Below are 25,739 nucleotides of genomic sequence, written 5' to 3'. Positions count from 1 at the left end.
AAGCTGGTAACATGCCCCCTCTGGATAAATGATTCCCACGTCTCCACTTCCTTTCAAGAGGGTATCTCACAGCACCTCCAACTTCATATGCCAGAACAACTCTTCACACTTCTCAGAAAACTGCTTTATCTCCTGTCTTCCTCATTTTGGTCAATGGCACTATATCAGATACCCAAAGGCCCAAATCAGAAACCTGAGTCACACAAGACCCAAAACTTTTCATATCTAAATAACTAAATCCAGTTTTATCTACCACCTCAATATATAAGGCACATGTATCTCCACTTCCCTAACCCAGCTACCACTGTCTTTGTTCATATGCTCTTAATCTAGCCATTGGACTCCCTAACAGTAAAACACTGGTCTCCTTGCTTCTGATGTCACCTCTTCCACTCAGCAAACTGTAGCCAGAGTGTTCATTCTGATAAGACACCTTATTTTAAAATCTCTCAGTTATTCCCCATATCCTAAAGAATGAAGTCTCAGCCTAAACTTGAAAAAGCTTATTTATGACCTTGCTCCTACCATTCCAGCTTCACCTCCTACCAATTCCCCAACAGCCTCCAGAACCTCCAGACATAATAAACTACATCTTGTTCTGCAAGTGTGCCACTATTTCTCACCACCATATCATGGCATGCTTTTCTCCTGCCTAGAATATCTTTCTTCTACTTATTTGCCTTCACCCTCTACTCTTCCTTCAGGGTTCAGCTCAAATGTAAACTTTTCTTATATTCTCCAGAAAGAATAAATTGTTCCTCCTTTGGGCCCCTTAAAGCGCCCTGCTATACTAGTGCTATGTAACATTATATTCAATTTACTTTCCTTCCTCTCCTCCCTCCCAAACTAAACACCACTGCAAAGGCAATGAATGTGTACCTTTCTCACTCCTGTTGCTTAGCACAGTAAAGGTACTTATTAAATATTGATCAAATAAATATATTATTCATATGACCACTACGTGAGCCATTCTGAAGAACCTAAATATTAGTTTGTACCTTTTGGTTACTCAGAAAACTTCCAATGAGCACTATTAGATTATGGCTCCTATCACACTTCTCATGACACTAATGCCACTTCATTTCTGAGCAAAAGGTACCAATGAGAATCCTTTAGCTCTAGCACCTAAAGCAGTGATTCTCAACCCTGTCTGCATATTAGAATCATCTAAAGAGCTTTAAAAAAAATACTAATGCCTAGGTCTTGTTCTCTGAAATCCCTATACAGTTGCCTGGGACATTTTTTTTAAATCTTAAACTTATCTTAGGATGAGATCCATTGATGTTAAAGCAAGGTAAACGTATTCCTGATATCCTAAATTAAAACAAGAAGTTTTTAAGTGTTGACTTGAACCTAAAAATTACATAATACTACTTCTACTTGAAAATGTTTAAAATTCCAGACATCTAAAACAAAAATGAATTTTAGAATATAAAGTCTGTGAAGAAAAAAAAATAACATTGGATGTCAATTAAAATGGTCAAAATAAAGAATCCACAGGAATTAATCATTGTTCAGTGCCCAGGGAGAGATAAATGCAGGCAATGATACTTAAAAAAAAGCCAAGAAAATTTAATCTTGAGAGAGTGCTTAAATGTGGATGAACAACAGTCAATGGTAGAATCCAAGAAAACAGAAAGGAATTGGGGAAGATAAAACGTCCATGAGAAAGATACAAACGACCAGGGCAGAAGACTGGCATTGCAAAGGAGTGGGAAATGAGCCTGCATAGGTATTCAACAAGCTTTCATTTCCTCCCCTGAAGGAGATATTATCCCTCCCATTCCAGAAAAAAAAACACAGAGGCTCTGAAAATCTCAAACCTCAGAGGCATACGGAGCCTGGAATCAGACTCAGGCCTGTATGACTTTAAAAACCAAGCCCTTTCCACCATATCACCTTGCTTCACAAAGCAAACAGGCAAGGACAGAGAAAACAAAATTCAAGGGCATTAAATGGCACAACAAAGCAAAAAAAACAGGGACTTGCCTGGTGGCGCAGTGGTTAAGAATCCGCCTGCCAACGCAGGGGACACGGGTTTGAGCCCTGGTCCGGGAAGATCCCACATGCCGCGGAGCAACTAAGCCCGTGTGCCACAACTACTGAGCTTGCGTGCTACAACTACTGAAACCCGTGTGCCTAAAGCCCGTGCTCTACAACAAGAGAAGCCACCACAATGAGAAGCCCGCGCACCACAATGAAGAGTAGCCCCCGCTCACTGCAACTAGAGAAAGCCCGCGCAACAGACCCAACGCAGCCAAAAATAAATAAAACAAATAAATTTTAAAAAAATAAAGATACGTGCCAACTAAATACTTAAAAAAGAAAAATGTGAAAAACTAGAGGAGGAGCTCCCTATAGGCTTTTAAACCTAGAAATAAGGTGAGGGGGGAAAATGTCATTCCAAATGACATTAACCTGGCAGTATACACGAAGGACTGAAGGTGAAGAGGCTAGAGGAAAGGAGATCGCTGATTGCTTCATAACGAACAACAGAACTTAGTACTGTTAAAGTACTGCATTCTTTAGTAGTTTCACGAGTTACTTGACTTTTCACTGCTTTAAGGAAACTTCTTTTATGTAAGTATTAAATACTTAGTAGTAGATTCTTGATTGTTCATCACAAGTGATCAAGTAATGGAAATTACTCAAATAGGCAAAGTTTGTGTGTAATATTTTCAAATCTAAATCTTATTTCACATCTGGATGGAGTTTACAGTCTTTAGTGGTCAGCCTCCTTCCAGTCTTTTACCCTCCATTTCACCCTTAAAAAAGGATATTCAATTAACTTTGCTAATATGTCATTCATATCTGAAGTTTCCCTGATCAAGAACCCAAATAGTTTATTAATTAACTGTAACAAATCCAAACATCTCTGCCCTTTACATGCCCCCTTCTACCATCTCACCTAAACTTCTGTTCTCTCGGAAAGGATCATTCATGCCTTCCTCCTCACTGTGTCACAAAGTAACAAACACTACCCTGGAGCTGTCTTATTTCCCAAACCGGAATACCTCTTTCCGTTCTCTCACTCAACTTCCAAACATCCATAGAGGCCCAGTTCAAAATCTATTATTCTCCAGAAAGCCCATTTCTGAACCCTACAACACTTAGAAAAGATTCCATAACAATGACTGCGAAGCCACGTGTGACTTATCTTTGGCCCAGGTTTCTTTTTTTTTAATAAAACTTTAGTCCATTGACCACACTTAAAAACTGGAAGATAACCCTTTAAGAAACTATATTTCCAACTTTCCTTGAAAAAACTGGACACTCTGGCAACGCTGGGATCACACAGTCACACAGCCACAATCAGCTGCAGCTGAGTAGCAGCTGACGTCTTTTGAAAGATTTTTACATTTTAAAGTCAGGAGATGACATCAACCGCCTGACTTCTGAGGCTGTATCTGCAGCAACTGCAATGATTCAAGAAATACTTGACTGCCTATTAGGCACTGGAGTTACAAAAGTAAACAAGACAAATACAGTCCCTCCCCAAAAGCCTACCTTAGTAGCAAAGACAAAGAGATAAGCAATCAGGATACATCCTATAAGTGCTACTAAAAGGGAAGTAGAGGGCACTTAGCACACAGCAAGGGTACCTAATTCTGGGACGTCAGGGAACACCCCTCAGAGAAACTGACTAAACTGAGATCTTTAGCAGGTATAGGAATTATCCAGAAAAAGGTAGGGTAGGGATCAGGAAAATCAAAGAACTTTTGCAAAGACGCTGACTGAAGAAAAAAGCATTAAGAAAGTGAAATCAGTTCCATATGGCTAGAGCCATGACTCACCCACAAACGCAGGTGTCAAGAGAAAGGGCTCAATTGAAAGGGCTGGAGGGAAAAAACAAGTGTTAGTTAGGGTCAGGAGACGTAAGAAAATTTCCATAAAGAGGCTGAGTAAGTAAAAGTTTGTTAAGCAAGGAAGAAAGGTTTCAGAGAGCACAGTTGTTGTGTTGAGGGGTGAAATGTGGAAGAAAAGTAGGGAGAAGCCGTGAAAGCCTAAATCAAGGCAGAGGGAGCGAGCACAAAGCAGCACGGGGATGGGGGTGTAGCATAGAAGACCAAAGGGGCTTACATCTTGGACGGTAACCAAGGATAACAGGGATGTGAAGCATGGCAGTTTTGGCTGGCCACAAGTTTGCCAAGAGAATTAGTCCCAGCGGTCCCCTGGTGGACGCGGAGGCATTCGGGCCTCTCAAAATTCTGCTGCGCCCTGGCTGGATTGCACTTCCGTCTCTCTAGAAGACATCGGCTTCAGTCTGGATGGATTGTGCAGGCTCCAGGAGAGGCTCTGAGTTCCAGGCTGCTGGCACGCAGGCTCCCAGGGAGTGGTTAGAGGCCTGGTCTGTGTGTGCTGGTGGGTAGAAGTTAAGTATAAACTACCTTGCATTATTTTCTGGTTTTTCTGTCGGAATGACGGGCCTGTTTACAGCCACTTGGGGAAAAAGCAGTGTGTGCCCATTACAGATTTACAGGAAGAAAAAAGGTGCCAAGAAAGTTAACATTTGTCCATACCAATATTCAGGATGAGTCATTCTGTGAATCCGAGTCTCCCCAGGTTGACCTTGTCTCCCCAACAAGACTGAGATATCCTCTAGAAAAAGGCCGCTTTACACTTTTTTGTAGCTCCCGAAGTGCCTATAACCGAACTGGGTACGTCGAACACATTCAGTAAATTTACCGACTTACTAACTGACCTCGGCTCATTGAAGTCACCTAGTTCAGTCCTCTTTTTGCATATTACGATGCTAAAGAAAAGCGAACCTGTATCACACACTCAACACTTTCCTTTATTCCAAACTCCGCTGCGTCTCTCCACCCTCAACCGCAGGAGCAGAATCGTTGCACGATTCAAATGCAGCGGGAGACTCCAGGTTCCGCCGCGGAAAGGCCCGCCCGCCCGCGCCCTCCCCTCTCCCCGGTGTAGCAGCCCATGCCCATCCCCATCCACCTCTCGGAAAGGTAAAATGCGCTCACCGACTCTGGGCCGCCGGGAGACCCCGTAAACGTAGTCGTCCACTCGCCGCCGCGCTCCCAGGGAGGCACTTCCGGCGCGCGCAAAGACGTCAGCAGAAGCGCCCGCCCCTAGACCCGCCTCCGGGGCTTGGGTCAAAGGAGATCCTGGAAGAGGCACTGCTAATAACTTCTTGTCGCCGGCTCCTGACCCCTCCCAGGACCCGTGATGCCAAGGCAGCTGCAAGGGGCGACGAACAGTCGGGGTTGAACCCCGAGTGAGCTGAGGGCTCGCGCTCTTCTAGTCTCCCGGGCCTGCCCCACCTGAAGGTAAACGCCTACCCAGCTGCGGCCTTTCTCCCTGCGGGCTCCTCCCCAGACCCAGGTGCCGGAAACATTTGCCCCTCTCTCCCGCCACCCTTTTTATTCCAGGACCTTTACTTTTGCCTGCCCTCACCATTCTCACCAGAACGGCTAACGTGTGAAGAGTTTCAGTTGGAAGCTTTTAAAAAGCGACCTGTCGATAAAGTTGTCCCCCAAAAGATCCCAAGCATCAAGCGGTTTTCCCATTACATCGCCAACTGGCAAGCCTTAGAATCAGTATTTTGATATTTGTGATCGTAAATACACACCACACACACTTTTTAAATCGAAAATTTGAACTTGGTTGAGTCTGATATAATTTTCAGAAATAATTTGCTGACTTTGCTATATACGGTATGAAAATGAATTACAGATTATATTTGTAAACTGAAAAATACATATACAGGTCAATACCCTTCAGGGTACTGAAAACTATTCCAATAATGAAATGTATCATTTCATAATTTAGCAATAATATGCAAAATTAGAGATTTGAAAGAACTTTTTTTACATCGTCAAAATGTGAGGCTGAAATTTCCTCTTAGCACCGCTCCAGAGAAAAATATTAAGACAACCAAAAAGTTACCCAGCCAAATTAGTGAAAATCAACAGCTAAGGTTCTTTCTGAGCTCCCAGGCTCTTTCTCTCGTGGGTAGGCAAGGTATTAGGCATATCTGAAAGCACTTTCTTGCTCTCAGCCTGAGGGGAGGTTAAGAGTAGCTTCAGAGTTTTTCCTTCATCTGTTTGAAACTCACCTCTCCACTCACGCCATATTCCATCACTGAAAAGGGTTAGTGTAAAGAAAATACTTGAAAGGAGGAGCAGAAAACTCCTTTAAGTGGTGTCTGGAGAAAAGGAATTCCTTAATTCACCCAGCTGGAGTCAATGTTTCCTGAGTATTACTAAGAAAGAAAGTATATAAATTTGTCACTTGTCTATAGTATTGGTTTTACTTGGAATGAAGAATACCTGGTTTAGATTGCTTCTGGGTTGGTTTGTTTGTTTTTTAGAAATGAGTGGTGGATTGGCCCCAAGTAAAAGCACAGTGTATGTATCCAACCTGCCCTTTTCCCTGACCAACAATGACTTATACCGGGTAAGTTTTTGTATTAGTATTGTTATCTACTGAATTCTCTATTTGAGATACAAATGTAGCTTCAGCAAACAGTTCTCTTAGGCAAAATTCATAATAAATACATTACAATGCACTTAAATCATTAATATCAAAGACCTCTATGGCAAACATAAGTGAAAAAAATTAGACACTTGTAATTTCCAAAGAGAATTCCCAGTGCTTTATAGAGGATAACAAGTTTTTTATAAACACAGAAGACACTACTAGCATAATGATGCTGATTTTTCCTGCTTGCTTACTTGGCTTTTGAAACTGGTAGTGGGGTAGAGGTTTTGGAGGAAGGGCTGATGGAAGCAAAACAGATCCCTTTCCTAATCCTCCAATTCTGAAAGTATATCTTAATTTATATATGTGGCAAAAACTTAACAGTTTAATAAAGTTTGTTTTCAATTCAGGATGGGGGTGATTGGAGGAGAAAAAAATCCCTGCCAACATCTTCTTTCACCTTGTTGCCTTACAGAGAACAAAATTTCCTTCTGTGCCTGTCCTGCAGATGGGTGGTTGAGAGGGACTGGTAGGAATGACATGAGTCCTATCTACAAGTGTGCCTTCTTTTCTCTGCTACTTTGGGTAGATGTTAAGTACAGTAGAGAGATGCTGCATAGGTGATACATAGTACTCGATTAATTAATTAAGATAGCTTGAGTCTCCAAGAACAGAGAAGAAAACAAACTTTAGTGTCCTTCCTTGTATCAAAATAGAGACATCTCTTTTTATTGAACACTTAACTATATGCCAAGGAACACTTACAAGTACTAGGTACACATCAGTGAACAAAAAGATGAAACTCCCTTTTGGCACTCACAACGTAGCGAGATAGAGAAACAATTTGAAATATAAAAAATTCAGATGATGTTATTTGTTAGATACTAAGTTAATGCTAAGGTGTTAGGTGCTAAGGAGAAAAAATAAAGCAGGAAAGGAGGGTTATTAAATGTTAGGTTGGGGGTGAAATTTTACTTTAGGAAGGTGACTTTCGATTAAGACATGAAGGAAGTAAGAGGCAGCGATGCAGATGTCTAGGGGGGACAAGCATTTCAGGCAGACAGAGTAAATAAAGTGGAGAGAAGAGGAGGGGCAGTCAGAGGTAAGCCCATTCAGGGGTACCTTATAGGGCTTGCACAGATAACGGTAAGGACTCTGTGTGAAATGAGAAGCCATTAGAAATGTTATGTAGAAAACTGTCTTTCATACAGATGGCCAATAGGCACATGAAAAGTTGCTAAACATAGCTAATTATTAGAGAAATGCAAATCAGAACTACAATGAGGTACCACCTCACACTGGTCAGAATGACCATCGTTAAAAAGTCCACAAACAATAAATGCTGGAGAGGGTGTGGAGAAACGGGAACCCTCCTACGTTGTTGGTGGGAATGTAAATTGGTGCAGCCACTACGGAAAACAATATGGAGGTTCCTCAAAAAACTAAAAATAGAGTTGCCATATGATCCTGCAATCCCACTGCTGGGCATATGTCCAGAAAAAACTATAATTTGAAACGATACGTGCACCTCTATGTTCATAGCAGCACTATTCACAATAGCCAAGACATGGGAACAACCCATATGTCTGTCAACAGAGGAATGGATAAAGAAGATGTGAGATAGATAGATATACATACACACACACACACAATGGAATACTACTCAGCCATAGAAAAGAATGAAATAATGCCATCTGCAGCAACATGGATGGACCCAGAGATTATCATACTAAGTGAAGTAAGTGAGAAAGAGAGACAAATACCGTATGATATCACTTATATGTGGAATCTAAAATATGACACAAATGAACTTATCTACACAAATGAACTTATCTACAAAATAGAAACAAATCTAAAATATGACACAAATGAACTTATCTACAAAATAGAAACAGACTCACAGCCATAGAAAACAGACTTGTGGTTGCCAAGGGGGAGGAGTGGTAGGGAAGGGATGGATTGGGAGTTTGGGATTAGCAGATGCAAACTATTATATACAGAATGGATAAACAACAAGGTCCTACTGTATAGCACAGGGAACTGTATTCATTATTCTGTAATAAACCATAATGAAAAAAATATGAAAAAGAGTATGTGTATATATATATATACATGTATATGTGTGTATATATACATATACACTTTGCTGTACACCAGAAACTAACACAACATTGTAAATCAACTATACTTCAATAAAGTAAATTTTTTTAAAATAAGAAAATGAAAGGCAAACCACAAAAAAAAAAAAGAGAAAACTGTCTTTTTGGTCTTCAGAATTCAGTATTACTAACACTGCAATCCAGTTATACTATGTTCCATGGTTACACAACTTATAGAACTCAAGCATTTATTATTACTGATTACATACATTAATGTATTCTGAAGGACTTTTGTACGAAGCATTATATAATAAATAGGACCAGCTGAAACACTAGAAGTAGATGAGATTGCTTAGAGTGAAGATGTAGATGTAAAAGGGAAGAAAGGGCCAACTGTAAAGTACCACCAACATGTTAGGGTGGGCAGAAGGAGACTGATGGGAATGGATTTTTCGTTATAGAAGCTTTTTTGTTTTATAAACAGTCTACGTAAGGATTTGTCTTCTGACATAGTGATTGCTTGATAGGGTTGGGGGTAGGCCAGGAACAGTGATATTCCACAACATTGATAGTTGAAGCACAAGATTTCTCTGGTGCTATGGTGGGGTTGATAGTTGTCATGGATATACCACAGGAACACTCAGCTGTGCAATGTGTGTGGCTTCAATCTACCACATGTGAAGTGTTTTTTTTTTTCTCTGTATGCACTCTTCTGTCAGAAATTTAGTAACTAAGGCAAATACCTGTGACACCAGTAGCCAAAAAAAGAGTATTATGCTAGTCACTAAAAAAATATATCTTCTAGGGCTTGCCTTATAGACCAGAGGCTAAAAATTTTCATAAACTACAACAAACAATGTGGTCAGTATATACAGCCTGAAAGTTTAATGTTTTCTTATGATTTTAAATTAAATTGCAAATTATTATGTGGAAATAATTATTGCAAATAATTATTATTACTTGTTTCAGATATTTTCCAAGTATGGCAAAGTTGTAAAGTAAGTATATCAGATTTTGAAACTTCATTTAAAAGTCTATCGGAATTTACTTCTCCATTATTTTCTTAATGGAAGTAGATTTACTATTTTTTATAAAACAGATACTTGATATAAAAGAGAAATAAAAATACTACTGTTAACATTTTATGTATATTTCAGTAATTTTTTAAATATACATAAATATCTATAGACAAGTTTTAAAAGACAATTCTATACATGCAATTTTGCTGTCTTTTTTTTAAGTTGACATATCGTAAATATCTTTCCATGTACTATATAGATACATCCTTGTATGTAATGATTTCATGGTATTCCTTTATACGGCCTAATTTATTTAAATAATATAATTTTGTACCATATTACTAAGAACTAAAACTGATCCTGTTATCCAATATAAGACATAAGTTAAAGGCTCTGATTAAATATATATTTTAGGTACTAGGAGGTGTGTTATCAAGTATACTATAAATGGATTATTATTTGTCAAACAAATAGAATATAAAAACAAACACAGTTGACTCTTGAACAATGCAGGGTTAATGAGAGTGTAAAGTAAAAGCAAGATAGTGTTATTCTATCTTACAACTAATAATATGTTCTGGTATAAATTTAAAGTCGTATTTAAAATCCCAAGAATTTAGAGCATATTTATCTTGCCTAGTTGTTTTTCTTTTAGCTTTGACAAATGGATGTTAAACAGTTGAAGTTCATCTGCATCCTGAGGTTAACTTCTTTTAAACTTACTTCTCTATTAAAAAATCATCAAAAATGCTACTAGGTCTTCAGAATTTCAAACAGTGATCATTATCAATCAGAACACTAATAATGATGATATGTAACAATGAACACATAAATACACTATGCATTGTTCTAATATCTTTACATAAATTATCTCATTAAAGTCTCACAACTACCTTTTAAGGTAGCTACTGTTATTATCCTGATATTATAAATGACAAAACTGAAGCACACAGTAAACCTAAAATCATATTGCTGGTTAGCAGTGGAGCCAAGGTTTGAATCCAATAGTTTGATTCCAGCCTATTCCTTTAACCTTTACCTTTTCTTGATTTTTCCCTGTCAGAATCGCTGAATGAATTTCCGTACAAATACATAATTATAAGCCATGAGAATGCTATGAAGTTAGACACAGAGTTATAAGCACGTATAAACAGGGAAGACCTGATCTAGGCTAGAGAGTCAGGGTAGATTTACCTAAGTCATTATCCTTTGAGTTGAAACCTAGAGGCTGAGTAAGAGTTAAGTAGGTTAAAAGAATGGGAGGAACATTTCAGGTAGAGGGACTTGCTTGTGCAAAGGCCCTGTGGCAAGAGAAAATAAAGCAAGATCAAGAAACAGAAAGAAGGCCAGTGTGGCTTGAGATGAGTGAGCAAGAGGGAGAAAGCACAAGACAGGTCCAGAGATGGAAGCAGGTTCCTCTAAGGACACCAAGAATCCATTAAATAATTTTAAATGAGGGAGTGACATGATCTGAATTTTTAGAAGCTTATTCCATCCAGCTTCAGTGTAGAGATTGGATTGGAGGGGAACAAGAGCAGATGCAGGGAGACCAGTCAAAAGATATAACAATAGCCCAGGGGAGAAATTTGGACTAAGATGATACAGGTGGAGAGGTAAAGACTGGTCAGATTTGAGAGATCATTAGGCAGGAAAATGGGTAATACTTAGTGATATACTTACTTTGTATGTAAGGGTTGGGTGAGCGAGAAGGAGGTGTTATGGATGACACCCAGGTTTCCCAGAATAGTGTCTGCTTCGCTTCATGTGCTTAAATGAGTACATCATCTACCTTATATCAGGAAATGGTACCACCATCTAGCTTTTTTCCCATGCTAGAGACATGGGAATCATCCTAGGTTTGTCCTTTTAAATCCTTGATGTAATTATTTTTCTGTTACCGTAGAAGGTACCTCTATCAAAGTAACGTATTTTAATTGGTTTATAGGTCTTTCTCCACCTCTAGACTGTAAGCCTTTTCCTGGGGATAAAAACCTGTCCTATTGCCAGTGCTTAGTACCTGTGCTTGAGGCTAATGGAAAGACTGAATGGCCACATGAACAAACAAATGGATGCACGCTTTTGAGAAACTGCTTTCCCATTTGTATCTGTCTTTTTGTTTTAACATATTGAGGTAGGATTAATAGGGGTTACAGAAACAATCTTAAAGAAGATTTTTATATCAAAATAGGTGAGATGAAAGGAACATTTTATAGATAAAGCTTAGAGAGGTGCCTGGCAAATAATAGAGTAAAAATTCCATCACATGTATCCAAACATAAAGATTTGTTATTACTGCAAAAATAAATTTTTTGAATAGGGGAGGTGAGGCCTTGTTTATACAGAGATTTCAGTAGAGACAAGCAGAAAAGAAAGGAGAAGAAATTATTTCCAGTTAAGAACTGATACATTCTGAACCCTGAAGAAGGAGTGAAATTTTAATGGGCAAAACATTGAGATTTGAAAGCGGATAGAAGCCATATGGACAGAGGCACCAGTTTAGGGGAAGTTCAGGCCATGCTCCATGAACGCTGAGTGCCTTCTTGTGGCTAGACCTCATAGTTTGCAAGTGAGGAGCAGTGAAAGATGAGGGAAATGGGAGCCATAATCATGAAGGATATTGATTGCTGGACCAAAGAATAGGCAACTTGAAGAACAAAGATTTTTGAGCAAAGGAATAAGTGATTTTATTTACTCCTCAAGTAGAAGACTTTTCCACTAGCAGATGAGCGTAAATTAGCATCAAGGGAACCAGTAAGAATAGATTATGGAAACAGTAATGCCACCGTGGACAAGAAAAAAAGCAGTGGGAATGGAAAAGAGAGGACAGATGAAAGAGATCATTAGCTGAGTATGACTTAGAAAGCTAACACTTCCAAATAGTACTTCCAAAAAAATGATTTATGACTTTAAGTGACCATCACAAACATTATGAAATTTTTAAGAAGTTAAAGTAACTATCTTACTTTATACTCCTTTCAAAATTGGTTAAAAACTTTCCTGTTTATGCTAACTGGTGTGGCTTTGAAGAAAACCAGCCAAAACTTGAGCTGCATCAAGTGCTTGACTTCTCTTCCTTCCTTCTAAGCCCAATGAATAAACAGATGCAGCCTTTTGAGAAAGTAAACCATTTTTGTTGCCCATTTTTCCCTAAATTATTGTAACATATATTTTTTTAATGAAATAAGACATCACTTTTCTTAATATAGTGGCATCTTTTTACCAATTTCATTCCAATGACTCTATAGGTACCTAATCCCAAATCCAAATAAAATAAATTTTAATATGTGAAATGTAATACTAAATCAAATTTCTGTTTATTTATTCATTCATGTTCTCTTGTCTGTTTTCCTGTTAATTCAGTTTTTAGAAAATTATTAAGCTTTGTCTTAGAGCTTTGTCTCTTTTTTTGCTATTTGGAAATAATTTCAAATTTATAAGTTACAAAAATAGTACAAAGAACATCAAAATATCCCTTGCCCAGATTTCACTTATTAACATTTTATCCCCATTTACTTTATCATTTGCACTCTCTCCCCAATGTGTGTGCATGTATGGGGGGCTGTGTGTGTGTGTGTGTGTGTGTGTGTATATATATATATATATATACACACACACACACACACACACACACCCCTATATGAGTATGTCTCTATATATCTATGTGTATACATACACACACACAATTTGTTTTTGTGAGTCATTTGAGGCTGTTATAAACATCATCACCCTTTACTCCTAAATACTTCAGTGTGTATTTCCTAAAAATACAATAAGGTTATATGTTATATAACCACAGTACAGTTACCAAACTCATAAATTTATCCTGATACAGTACTTTTGTTGAATCAGTCATCCATGTTCCAGTTTTGTCAGTTGACCCAATAATGTCCCACATAGAATTTTTTGCCTCTAGTACAGAATCCAGCCTAGAGTTAGGTGTTATTTTAACTGTCCTATCTTTTCAGCCTCCTTTAATCTGGAACATTTATAAATAATATAGCTCTAACCCATCTTTTTTCCCCCTCATTTTGTGTTTTCCTGATGTTGCCTCATGATTATATGGTGGTTATGTATTCTTGGCTGGTATACTCTCTAGGTGATGTGTTCTGAGGGTGTCACATCTGGATTCATACAGCATGCATCTGTCCCTCATTAGTGATATTAATTTTGATCACCCAGTCAAGATGTTAACCAACTTCTCCACTGTATAATTACTTTTTTTCCCTTTGCAACTAAGAAGCAGTCAGTGGGAGACACTCTTAAGACAATGCAAACATCCTATTCCACATAAAAATTTCATTTTAGACATAGCATTTGTTGATAATTCTTGCCTGATGCAGTACCATGATTGTTGCAAATGGTGATTTTCCAACTCTAGCACTCCCTATACATTCACCAGTCATCCCTTGGCATTCAGCAGCTCTCCTTTCTCCCCCTTTTATTTATTATCAGTATGGACTTATGAATTCCTTTTTTATGTGGTTTATAATTCATTACTGTATTTAATTATTTTGGTACTCAAGACTGTCCTAGATTTGGCCAATGGGTGCTCCCTCCAACTGGCTTCTGTGTTCTTGTGCCATGCCCCATCATTACTTTTTTTTTCAAGTACTCCCTTTCTTTCTTTTTTTTTAAATTTATTTATTTATTTATTTATTTTTGGCTGAGTTGGGTCTTTGTTGTTGCACGTGGGCTTTCTCTAGTTGCGGCGAGCGTGGGCTACTCTTCTTTGCAGTACGCAGGCTTCTCACTGCGGTGGCTTCTCTTGTTGTGGAGCACGGGCTGTAGGCGTGCGGGCCTCAGTAGTTGAGGCTCATGGGCTGTAGAGCGCAGGCTCAGTAGTTGTGGTGCACAGGCTTAGCTGCTCTGCAGCATGTAGGATCCTCCCGGACCAGGGCTCGAACCCGTGTTCCCTGAATCGGCAGGCAGATTCCCAACCACTGCACCACCAGGGAAGCCCCAGTACTTCCTTTCTGGCATAACAAGATGTTCCAAGTTCATCTTGTACATACCCTATCCCAGCCTTGGAGTCAGCCATTTCTCCAAAGAGCCCTGTTGAATATTTTCTTAAACTGTATTTAATGACATATGATGAGCGAGGACCACAGGACTAGGCATGGGTAAAGCATCAGGAGAAAGAACAGGCTCTGTGCTCTTATGACCATCCCTACCACTTACGTACCTTGGGTAGTATGGCTAAGAAGCACAGAAATGGAGATTCTTTAAAAGAATATTAAGATTATAGTTATGTTCTAACACCTAGAAAAAAATAATTTGAGTAGATCACTTTACTTTTTGGGTAGAAGAGAACATCTCAGTTTTGTTTTGTTTTGTTTTTTCCTGCAGGGTGAGGGAGTCAGTAGAGAAGAGAAATTATGCTTACTCCTCAAGATTCCATTGTCTCTAATATCTTCATCCTTCAGCCTCTGATTAATGTTAGATTTATCAGATACTCCTAATCATAGCTGTGTTCACTTGTGTGAAATCAGTATCACACTTTCCCATTTCCATTCTTCTTGATATCCCATGACTTTGAAGAGTTAGCTATTTGTCAAATATATTAATTTCCTTGCTTACTCTATAAATGTTTTATTAACACTTTTTGACCACTTGAGTTTTTCAAGTATTTATTCATATGTTTTGTTTATTGCTGCCTCATTATTTTTAACTGGCTATTTGTTTATGCTTTAAGGGTTACTATAATGAAAGATAAAGATACCAGGAAGAGTAAAGGGGTTGCATTTATTTTATTTTTGGATAAAGACTCTGCACAAAACTGTACCAGGGCAATAAACAATAAACAGGTAAGCCATTCATTCCCAACAAGGTTTTTAACCAAAAGCCTTTGTGCTTATCCAGGCTAAAAATGTGGGGATGAGGGGATGGTCACGTCTGATGGATATCAGTAGGTCCTGAGGGTATTTAACTTACAGAAAAGAGGTCAAAACTGTACTGGGTTCCCAAAACACTGGTATAATATAAGGAATAAAAGTCTATTCTACAGGAAAGAATTTGTCATACCTAAGTGGGCAATTGCTAAAATAATCTAAAAAATAAAATGGAATTGAAGGTTTGAGGAAATGGGATCCAATAACTGTAGTTTTAGGTTTCAGTGAAATACATCCTTCTGCGTTTGCGTTTTTCTCTGTTCTAGTTATTCGGTAGAGTGATAAAAGCAAGCATTGCTATTGACAATGGAAGAGCAGCTGAGTTCATCCGAAGACGAAACTACTTTGATAAATCTAAGTGTTATGAATGTGGGGTGAGTATACCTAAAACAGTATAATTTTCCATAGTTTACTTGAAGTATTTTTCACATCAGTGTTTAATTTGTGTTCTCCAAGACTTCTGGATGGCTAAAATCGGGTTATGAAAGTTTTACTTTGGGACTCTAGACTCATGTAAGTAAACTCAATTGAAATGTTGTATGTAAAGTTAACCTGAGTTGGGTAATATAGGGTGGTATTTTCTCCAGTTTCCAAACCTTTGAAAGTTGTTAGATTAAAAAGTTTAAGACTAATTACTTACATTATTGTCTGAAAGATTTTAGTGACCCATAAATTTTTGTGTTTCTATAACATTTTGCCAATGATTAAGTATCACAGGTCAGTAAAAACATTATGATACGACCCATCCTCTATGGGATATTGTTTTGAAAAGTCTTCCCTCCTGTTAGTACTGCTGATAGTTCAGGAGCTGAACTATACCCAGATTTTCTTATCTAGTTCTCATCATCTGTTGTTATCCATTTAAACTTTGGGTGATTAGGAGAGATGTATAGCCACAACACAACTTTGCCCAAGGCCCATAGTTGTATCAAGAGAATTTCAGTCTGGGTTTGTTGCTGCCTATTTCTAAAATGTCTTTATATATACTAAAAAGCAGGATCCAGAGGTTAATGGGGAGCTTTCTACTGAAGAGAAGATTACTGAGAGACATTGTCCTGGCTACATGATCATATGGAAAAATAGAAGGAAATGTGTTGGGGTCCTTTCCCCAGTGCCACTCACTCCCCCTCAAAAATATATACATATACAGACAGATGGGTGGGTGAATAGATAGATGGATGGATGGATGGAAAGAGAGAGCAAGCAAGGCACTGGGTACATTCTGTCAATTTTTATGATTCTGACACCTAAGTTAATGTTTCAAAACCTGTGTTCCAGAGTCCATCATAAAAAAGAAAAAAAAGAAAGGAGGGTGGAGTTGTTACGGTCAGATAGATAAGTATATATCCACATATTCACAGTAAATATTAAATTATCCGAGAACTCCTGGATGAATCTGTTAATCTGTCTTTTTGGTTTATGGATCCATAGATTTGTCATATTATACTTAGTACATTATAATATTTCTTAAAACTCCCCCCGCAAAAATCTGTTTATGTTTATTTTAGCCTGATTTTTCCCAAAGCTATTTCACTATTAAACCCCTGCCCCCGTTTTTTTTTTTTTTTTGTATGGGATATGTTAACTGTTTTTAGTATACCATTATTCCAGAAACAGTTTGAAAAATGGTTCTCTGAGTACATCCTCTCAGCAGTTCATTAACAATAACACCTCTTGGGTTCAGCCATGTCCCCAGGTATACAAAGTACACAGTCTATTTGATGCTTTGTAAAATATACCTGAAAAGCATGATTATTTTTCTCTTCTGTTGTTCTAATCCTGGCTCAGCCTCTCAGCACACCCTCATTCTCACATATTACTTCTAAAGGTATTTTGGTAAGCCAATACACAGATTCATTGTCTCGTTTTACAACTCAAACCATGTTATGGCTCATTATAATGTTATGGCTAGTCCAGCACTGTCAAATACAAACATATGCAAGCCACAGATTTAATTATAAATGTTCTAATAGCCACATTAAAAAAAATAAAGAGGGTCAAAACTTAATATATTTTAATTCAAAATATTTTCATTTGAATTATGTAATTAAAATTTTTTTAAATTATAATATTTTACATTCTTTTTTCATACTGTCTTCACAGTCCAGTATGTATCAATTCAGACACATTCTCAGTAACCACAAGAGAATTATAGCTAGTGGCTACCATAAGTGGACAGTGCAGGTATAATCTAGATATGAAAGAAGCAAAATGAAATTAATTGATAGGAAATGTGAGGAAGACTTTAAATTTTCCATTTGTTTTTAAAAGAAAATGTTCAGCAACATCTTGGAAGTTAGGAATAGTTTTGTCCCCATTTTATCATAATAACTTAAAATTTTTACAACTAAGGTAGATGGTCCATTTACATTTTGAATTATTTTATATCCTGAATCTTCAGATTTAAAATGTTTGAAGGAAGAAAACTTCTTTTACTCTTAGTGAAACGACTAAAATACTTCCTTATTGGGAGTTATGATATCATAATCTCTTCTAAATACTAAAGTAATGGGTTTTAATTTCTTTGTGTATATTCCCTGTGTGACAATATTCTTTTTTTTTAAATTAATTTACTTATTTATTTATTTATTTTTGGCTGTGTTGGGTCTTTGTTGCTGTGCGCGGGCTTTCTCTAGTTGCGGCAAGCGGGGGCTACTCTTCGTTGTGGTGCGCGGGCTTCTCATTGCGGTGGCTTCTCTTGTTGCGGAGCATGGGCTCTAGGCACACGGGCTTCAGTAGTTGTACCTCCCAGGCTCAGTAGTTGTGGCACACGGGCTTAGTTGCTCTGCAGCATGTGGGATCTTCCCAGACCAGGGCTCAAACCCGTGTCCCCTGCGTTGGCAGGCGGATTCTTAACCACTGTGTCACCAGGGAAGCCCCTGTGTGACAGTATTCTTTCTTAAGTTCTAAAACATTTTAGTCTTAAGGAACCACCAAGTTTTCTGTTAATAACACAACAAATGTAATATTTCTCCTTTCCTTTCTAATGGGAAACAAAAGGAAAGTGGACACTTAAGTTATGCCTGTCCTAAAAATATGCTTGGAGAACGTGAACCACCAAAGAAGAAAGAGAAAAAGAAAAAAAAGAAAATTCCTGAACCAGAAGAAGAAATGTATGTATATCCACTCTTAGCAAATACATCATTGTGTAGCTTCTGTCTTTTTCCTGTTGATTAAGTGCATGCTGATTTTTTTTTTTTAATAATTTAGTGAAGAAGTAGAAGAAAGTGATGATGAAGGGGAAGATCCTGCTCTTGACAGCCTCAGTCAGGCCATAGCTTTCCAGGTACTGAACAGTTCTCTTCTAAGGCACCACGCCATAGCTGCCTGGAGTTCATAGTTTTATATTCCTTGCTTACTTTACTACTCATCTCCTGATGGCAACCTCTGTCTTCCCCTTTGCCCCTAAACTTTAGGAGATAGGCTCTTTCTTTAAGGTCTTTAGAACAGTGTGGTGGAAAATTGCCTATCGGTTCTTTCTAGATTTTAAGGGCCCCACAACACTGTTACTGTCTTAATCTGTTTTCATTATAGAATTGAACAGAACTATTTGATTCAAGTGAATTTAGCCCAATGGAAAAGATTTTATTAAATCGAAGATACTGTTTTAAAAGAAGCTTCATTTTAAAACAAAACCAAAAACATATTTTTGACCGTTAAGGGTCCTAATACAAGTATACGGAACATTTTTTGAAGAAGGGTGTATAACTTCCTGATTTTATATAACCACTTGTTTTAATGTAGTTGATAAATTGTAAATGCATACATCAATTTATTTTTTCCTTTTAGTTAACTAATGTCGTATTTTATGTAACATTCCCACATCCAACAGGGATGACAAGTAGGCTTCATTTCATATGCCTGTTAATTAGTAGAACTTGTCTAAAATAATTTTGCTTAACACGGTAAGACTGGGAGAAAACTTGGGGGTAGGGGAAATGGCATCTTAATGGAGTAGAACTCTCTGCACGGCTAGGAGGGTAGAGAGTGCTGGCACTTGTGATGTATGTTTTGCCATGTTTTGAATCACTGGACTATAAGTAATATTAAACAGATTCCTGATTTTGTTTTGTTTGTTTTCCGAACCACATTACAGCAAGCCAAAATTGAAGAAGAACAAAAAAAATGGAAACCCAGTTCAGGGGGTCCCTCAACATCAGATGATTCAAGACGCCCAAGGATAAAGAAAAGCACATATTTCAGTGATGAGGAGGAACTTAGTGATTAAAATTATATATATTATGTCAATATCATTAAAAAATTTTTTAAATCTTGGAGTACCAAGTTCCATTGGGACTAAAGATTACTTTTAGAATTTGAACATAAGAACACTTAGTACCAAATAGTTTTTTTACTTTAAAATAGTTCATAGGAAATTGAAAAGTAATTTTAAAGTATCATGTTTATCTTGCATCAAGATTTGCTAATAATCATTAATCTTGAAAACAGTTCATCTGAATAAAAAAGAGAACTTAATACTATCATAATAATGCTATTGTCATCCCAAGAAAAAAGGTAGATAAGTAAAAAGATTTGTTTGAGAAGTTCATTATAAAAGTTTATTCATGATTGGCTTATTTGAGGACTTTTGAAATAAATTTCATCTTTAAAACAAAAACCTCTTAAAGACTGAAAAGGTTGAATGATTTATTGTTATTAATGTTAATAAAATTTTCTCAAGAGAATTTTATTTTTAAATGTAGGTATTTTTGTCGTCTTATTTCTTTTAGCTTTATCCCAATCTGGATACATTGTAATTACCCATAAAATTTAAAGTAAAGTAGCTCTCAAAGGCTTGTAACCAAAGAGCAGTAATTTGTCCTTTGGCACAAAGTTCCATTCCTCAAAAACAGCCAGCTTCTATATTTGTGTCTTTTCACATGTACATACATCTTGCTAAATAAAATACATATATTTCTGCCACTTAATCCATAAAAGGATGAAGGAAGACTTTTCAATCTCCTGTACTCCCCTCTGCCCTCCTTCACCTTCCCAACATGGCTATGTTAAAATTTTTGGTTAAATCCATATTTTATTGTTTTTATTTTAGGACCATTGAAATACTGTACGCTTCAGAGCTAATGAGTGTGATATGATTACATTTTTCCTAGAGTTAATAATTGCCTTATTTTTTTCATGTATTATATTTCTTTGTATTTAAGACTGAAGCTTCCTATACCTTTTGCGGTTGGTTATATGGGAATGGGATTATGGAGCCTTTAATTTTCTACTTTCTCTATTTCTGTACTATTGAATGCTTTTTAAAAGAACATCTATTTATTAGTTTCTTAATTACTAAAAGCAATAAAAATATTTCCACTTTGAAAACTATAAAGGCAATGAAAGTGTTAACCCCTCACCAGCAGAATATCTTCTAGATCTCAGGAGACCAGACAAAAAGATTGAATGCTGGACTCTATTTTCTGTTTCACCCATTAATTCATCAAATTTAAAGCAAAGACAAAAATTGGGAAAAAACATGCCACAAAATATAGAAAAGTTTATATGAATACCTTAAAACAGAATAGAAAATGAGCTAGTGACATAAACAATATATAGAAAATTTAAAATAGTAAATGAAAATATTTTATCAAAGATCCTATTCAACTGGTAGGACATTAGGTTTTTTTCACCTAATTAAAAAAAATTAGTGGTGATGAAGATGTCATAAGAATACTTGTATTATACACTGGCTAATTTCTGAAGAGTAATTTAACAAGTATCAACTATTAAGTATATTCTATTGTTTGAACCAGAAATAACATTCTCTTTTATCCTAGGGTTCTAGTCAGAAATACAAATATTTATGTACAAAGGTACATATTGTTATTTAAAATTCAAAACACAAATAGTTAAATATCAACAAAAGATAAAGCATGATACATACAAAATGATTATTAGAAAGCATTAAAATGTTTCAGAGAATTCCTAATGGGATGGAAAAACATTCTGGATTTAATGGCAAGTGCAAAATACCTGCTGTGTATGGATACATATATGCATATGGATGGGAAAAGTCAACAACTAAGGTAGTAATGGCATAGTAGTTAAGACTATAGTCTCTTGACAGACATACCTAGGTTTCTGTGGCCATGTTTCCACTTAGAGTTGATGGCCTTGGTCCATTTACTTAACCTGAGTTCTTTGAAAAATAAAAAGGTACAAACAACGCCAAAGGACAAATATTGTATAATTCTACTTATACGAGGTACCTACAATAGGTAAATTGATAGAGACAGAGTAGAATCGAGGTTACCAGGGACTGGGAGGAAGGGGGAAGGGAATGTTATTGTTTAATGGGTACAGAATTTTGTTGGGGATGATGAAAATGTTTTAGGTGTAGACAGTGGTGGTGGTTACACAGCGTTGTGAATGTACTTAATGCCACTGAATTGTATACTTAAAAAGGGTTAAAATGGTAAATTTTATGTATATTTTACCACACAAACAAATGTACAAACATAGCTGGTTAAAATTTTTGTGTAAAGAGCAGTGAAGCCACCAAGACCCTCCCTGCTGCCCCCCAGTCATGCTGAGCCATGACACCTGCAGTCTCCTTCCCCTGCCAATGTCCAAAACACTCTCAGATAAGTTCAATTCACCTCGAGCGGGGGACTGGGGGGGCAGGGGAAGTCATTCCTTCCCAGGAGAAAAGACATAGACACTGGAAATTTGGGCCCTAAAAAGAGGTCAGTTCAACAATAAAGTCCCTCAAGTTGATATACCCAAGGTGGTGGTGGTGGTATATGCTTCTGATCAGCTTTTAAGTGCTCCACGTTCAAATAATGAACAGACGTATCAGCATCAACAAGTGTTTGAGGAAGTCCTCAAACAGTAGAAATCCAAATGACTAGACCAAAGAAAGGAGCTTAGAGGAGCTGAGGAATTCTGGCTTTAAAAATCTATCTGAATTATGGTTTGCTCAGGGTATATGCCCAGTAGTGGGACTGCTGGGTCGTATGGTAGTTCTATTTGTAGTTTTTTAAGGAACCTCCATACTGTTCTCCATAATTCAAAAAGAGTCATGTACCAATATGTTCATTGCAGCTCTGTTTACAATAGCCAGGACATGGAAGCAGCCTAAGTGTCCATCAACAGATGAATGGATAAAAAAGATGTGGCACATATATACAATGGAATATTACTCAGCCATAAAAACAAACGAAATTGAGTTATTTGTAGTGAGGTGGATGGACCTAGAGTCTGTCATACAGAGTGAAGTAAGTCAGAAAGAGAAAAATACCGTATGCTAACACATATATATGGAATCTAAGAAAAAAAAAATAAAGGTCATGAAGAACCTAGGGGCAAGAGGGGAATAAAGACACAGACCTACTAGAGAATGGACTTGAGTGTATGGGGAGGGGAAAGGGTAAGCTGTGACAAAGTGAGAGAGTGGCATGGACATATATACGCTACCAAACGTAAAATAGATAGCTAGTGGGAAGCAGCCGCATAGCACAGGGAGATCAGCTCGGTGCTTTGTGACTACCTAGAGGGGTGGAATAGGGAGGGTGGGAGGGAGGGAGACGCAAGAGGGAAGAGATATGGGAACATATGTATATATATAACTGATTCACTTTGTTATAAAGCAGAAACTAACACACCATTGTAAAGCAATTATACTCTATTAAAGATGTTAAAAAACAAAAATCTATCTGACTCCCCGGGTTTCCGGGAAAAGGACTGTGGACCTGTAATAAACTGGATGATTTCTAACGTAAAAGCATCTGTCAATCAGAGAATGCCCATCCTACCAGATATAAGATATGTTTTCTTTCCCTCTTCAATCATTTATTTACTCATTTGTTATTTTGGGTTTTTTTTGACTAGGTGCCTATTCTGGAACTGCTGGTTATAATTTTCAGATTATCACAAAAAACAGATGGCCACATATAATAGGACATTTATATTATAAGTATTAACTTAATTCATTTCTTTTATATTCCATAAGTGTGTGTAATTTGTGGTACACAACAGTGATCACGAAATATTTAGGCATTAATACGTGTAGATAGTAAAAGAGAAGTACTTGAAAGCTTTACATAGAATATACCAGAGCTAGATCAGTAATTTAGACACAATTGTTTATAGAGGAGTGAAGCATGATTTTAAAAGGGGAGGTAAAGGATCACTGGATCATGTAACTGAGACATCTAGCTTCAGAAATGGATGAAGGGGTTAAAAATGTAATTAGAAATCTGTTTTTCTTTGTCTCTTAACCACTGCTTTCCTCTGTACTACCTTTGTTTTCCCACAAACTTTCTTTATGAGATAGCAGAGATGACCACCAGTATCTCTAAAGCTAGGAATCCTAAGAATGAGAACTCGTCTCCCCCAACTGTTCCAGCAAAAGTCCCAAGAAAAGCCCTGATGTGCCAGGCCTGTGTCCCAGTCCCCATTCCGGAAGATGAGGAGTATGTCAGTCCCACCCAACTCACAGGGATGTTCCCATGCAATGTGGTATTTATTTTCAGTTTGGAATCAATATGGAAGTTCCTTATCTTGTCAAGCCTATTAGGCTCTCCCTTCATCACTGTCAAAGACAGAATACTGAGGCAGCTGAGCAGGATGCAGAGAGAAAACAGAGATGCAGCACCAAACAAAAAGAAGCTATTTCCCATAATTAGCAATGTTCACAGATAACTTGCAAAACATGGAAGGAGGGTAAAGGCTCTTTGGAAAGCATTTTGATAAGCACTGTTACTTAAAGTAACAACGTAAGCAACTGCAGTCAGAGAGCAAACCCAAGACAACAGGATGGGTTTAGCCATTGTCAATTATTTTAAAAATTGCTTTTATAAGATCCAAATTTTCAGAATCCTTAGGTACTGTTACAGATAGAACCAATTAATAATTTTAGTTAAGCTCTGGTACCTAGAATAAGCAGATCAGAAATGCAACACCTTTTATAGAATGTGGTCTTAAGCAGATTCCTTTCTGGGATTGTTGCATTTTTTATCACTACATCTTTCCAAATACATGGGTTTTTTTTTTTTTTTCCTCCGATTGTATTTTTCTTTTCCATTATGGTTTATTACAGGATGTTGAATATAGTTCCCTGTGCTATACAATAGGACCTTGTTGTTTATCCATTCTATATATAATAGTTTGTTTGCATGTGCTAGTCCCAAACTACCGATCCAACCCTCTCCCACCCCCCTCCCCCTTGGCAATCACAAGTCTGTTCTCTATGTCTGTGAGTCTGTTTCTGTTTCATAGATAAGTTCATTTGTGTCATATTTTAGATTCCACATGTAAGTGATATCTTTCTCTTTCTGACTTACTTCACTTAGTATAATAATCTCTAGGTCTATCCATCCATGTTACTGTAAATGGCATTATTTCATTCTTTCTTATGGCTGAGTAACATTCCATTGTATATATGTACCACATCTTCTTTATCCCTTCTTCTGTCAGTGGACATTTAGGTTGTTTCTACGTCTTGGTTATTGTAAATATTGCTGCTATGAACATTGAGGTGCATGTATCTTTTCGAATTATAGTTTTGCCTGGATATATGCCCAACAGTGGGATTGCAGGATCATATGGCAACTCTACTTTTAGTTTTTTCAGGAACCTCCATACTGTTCTCCATAGTGGCTGCACCAATTTACATTCCAACAGTGTAGGAGGGTTCCCTTTTCTCCACACCCTCTCCAGCACCAGATGCATGGCTCTGTGTGAAACACATAACCTTTTATAAGGAGATGGTATTATTTGGTGAGATTTATTCCAGGATGGAAGGATGATTCAACAGCCACAAATCAAAACACCACGTAAAGAAAACAAAGGATGAAAATCATATGATCATCTCAATAGATGCAGAAAAAGCACCTGACAAAATTTGGTATCCAGTTACGATAAAAACTCTCAACAAAGTTGGTATAAAGAGAATATACCTCAACATAATAAAGGCTACATGTGACAAACACACAACTAACATAACTCAATGGTAAAAAGCTGAAAACTTTACCTCTAAGATCAGGAACAAAACAGGGATGCCCATTATCACCACTTTTATTCAACATCATATTGGAATTCCTAGCCATGGCAGACAAGAGAAAGAAATAAAAGAAACCCAAATTGGAAAGGAAGAAGTAAAACTCACTGTAGGCTGATGACATGATAGTATATATAGACATCCCTAAGCACTTGACCAAAAAATTATTAGAATAAATGAATTCAGTAAAGGTGCAGGATACAAAATCAATATACAGAAATCTGTTGTATTTCTTTTTTTTTTTTTCTTTTTTTTTTCACACACACACACTGTATTTTATTTTTACAAG

At 37.2% G+C, this 25,739-nt stretch overlaps 2 protein-coding genes across 8 annotated transcripts in view; one reads left to right on the top strand and one right to left on the bottom strand.

Moving 5' to 3' along the window:
* Positions 1–5,062, bottom strand: part of PPHLN1 (periphilin 1) — a 152,174-nt gene extending 147,112 nt beyond the window's left edge. For 2 of the 6 annotated variants that reach the window (XM_068560062.1, XM_068560065.1), the window contains exon 1: positions 4,983–5,062. Coding sequence is in view for 4 of the 6 variants with exons in the window: in XM_068560064.1 (XP_068416165.1) it covers positions 4,081–4,120 (40 nt within the window). In the remaining 2 variants the exon portion in view is untranslated. Of the gene's footprint in view, positions 1–4,080; positions 4,246–4,982 lie in introns of those variants that run through there. The other 4 variants (XM_068560059.1, XM_068560063.1, XM_068560064.1 and 1 more) reach the window with 3 other exon arrangements.
* Positions 5,063–5,094: 32 nt separating this feature from the next.
* ZCRB1 (zinc finger CCHC-type and RNA binding motif containing 1) lies at positions 5,095–20,048 on the top strand. 2 transcript variants are annotated; one of them, XM_068560057.1, is made up of 8 exons: positions 5,095–5,288; positions 6,332–6,417; positions 9,510–9,538; positions 15,252–15,363; positions 15,714–15,821; positions 18,448–18,560; positions 18,658–18,733; positions 19,544–19,876. In XM_068560057.1, exons 2-8 carry the CDS (start codon positions 6,334–6,336, stop codon positions 19,673–19,675), a joined length of 654 nt encoding a protein of 217 aa, XP_068416158.1. In that variant the 5' UTR covers positions 5,095–5,288; positions 6,332–6,333; the 3' UTR covers positions 19,676–19,876. The 2 variants fall into 2 exon arrangements, with proteins under 2 accessions (XP_068416158.1, XP_068416159.1); XM_068560058.1 differs by lacking the exon at positions 9,510–9,538 and having other exon boundaries at positions 19,544–20,048.
* The last annotated feature ends 5,691 nt before the right edge of the window (positions 20,049–25,739 follow it).

This window comes from Eschrichtius robustus, chromosome 13 (assembly GCF_028021215.1).
Source record: "Eschrichtius robustus isolate mEscRob2 chromosome 13, mEscRob2.pri, whole genome shotgun sequence".
Classification (NCBI taxonomy): Eukaryota; Metazoa; Chordata; class Mammalia; order Artiodactyla; family Eschrichtiidae; genus Eschrichtius; species Eschrichtius robustus.
The sequence above is the reverse complement of the archived record's forward strand: the minus strand, read 5'-3'. Positions and strand labels throughout refer to the sequence as shown.

Coding starts and splice junctions, on each gene's coding strand:
- ZCRB1 (XM_068560057.1), top strand. CDS start 6,334: ATGAGTGGTGGATTGGCCCCAAGTAAAAGCACAGTGTATGTATCCAAC. Junction 9,539..15,251: donor AAGTATGGCAAAGTTGTAAA/GTAAGTATATCA, acceptor TTATGCTTTAAG/GGTTACTATAATGAAAGATA. Junction 15,364..15,713: donor GGGCAATAAACAATAAACAG/GTAAGCCATTCA, acceptor TCTCTGTTCTAG/TTATTCGGTAGAGTGATAAA.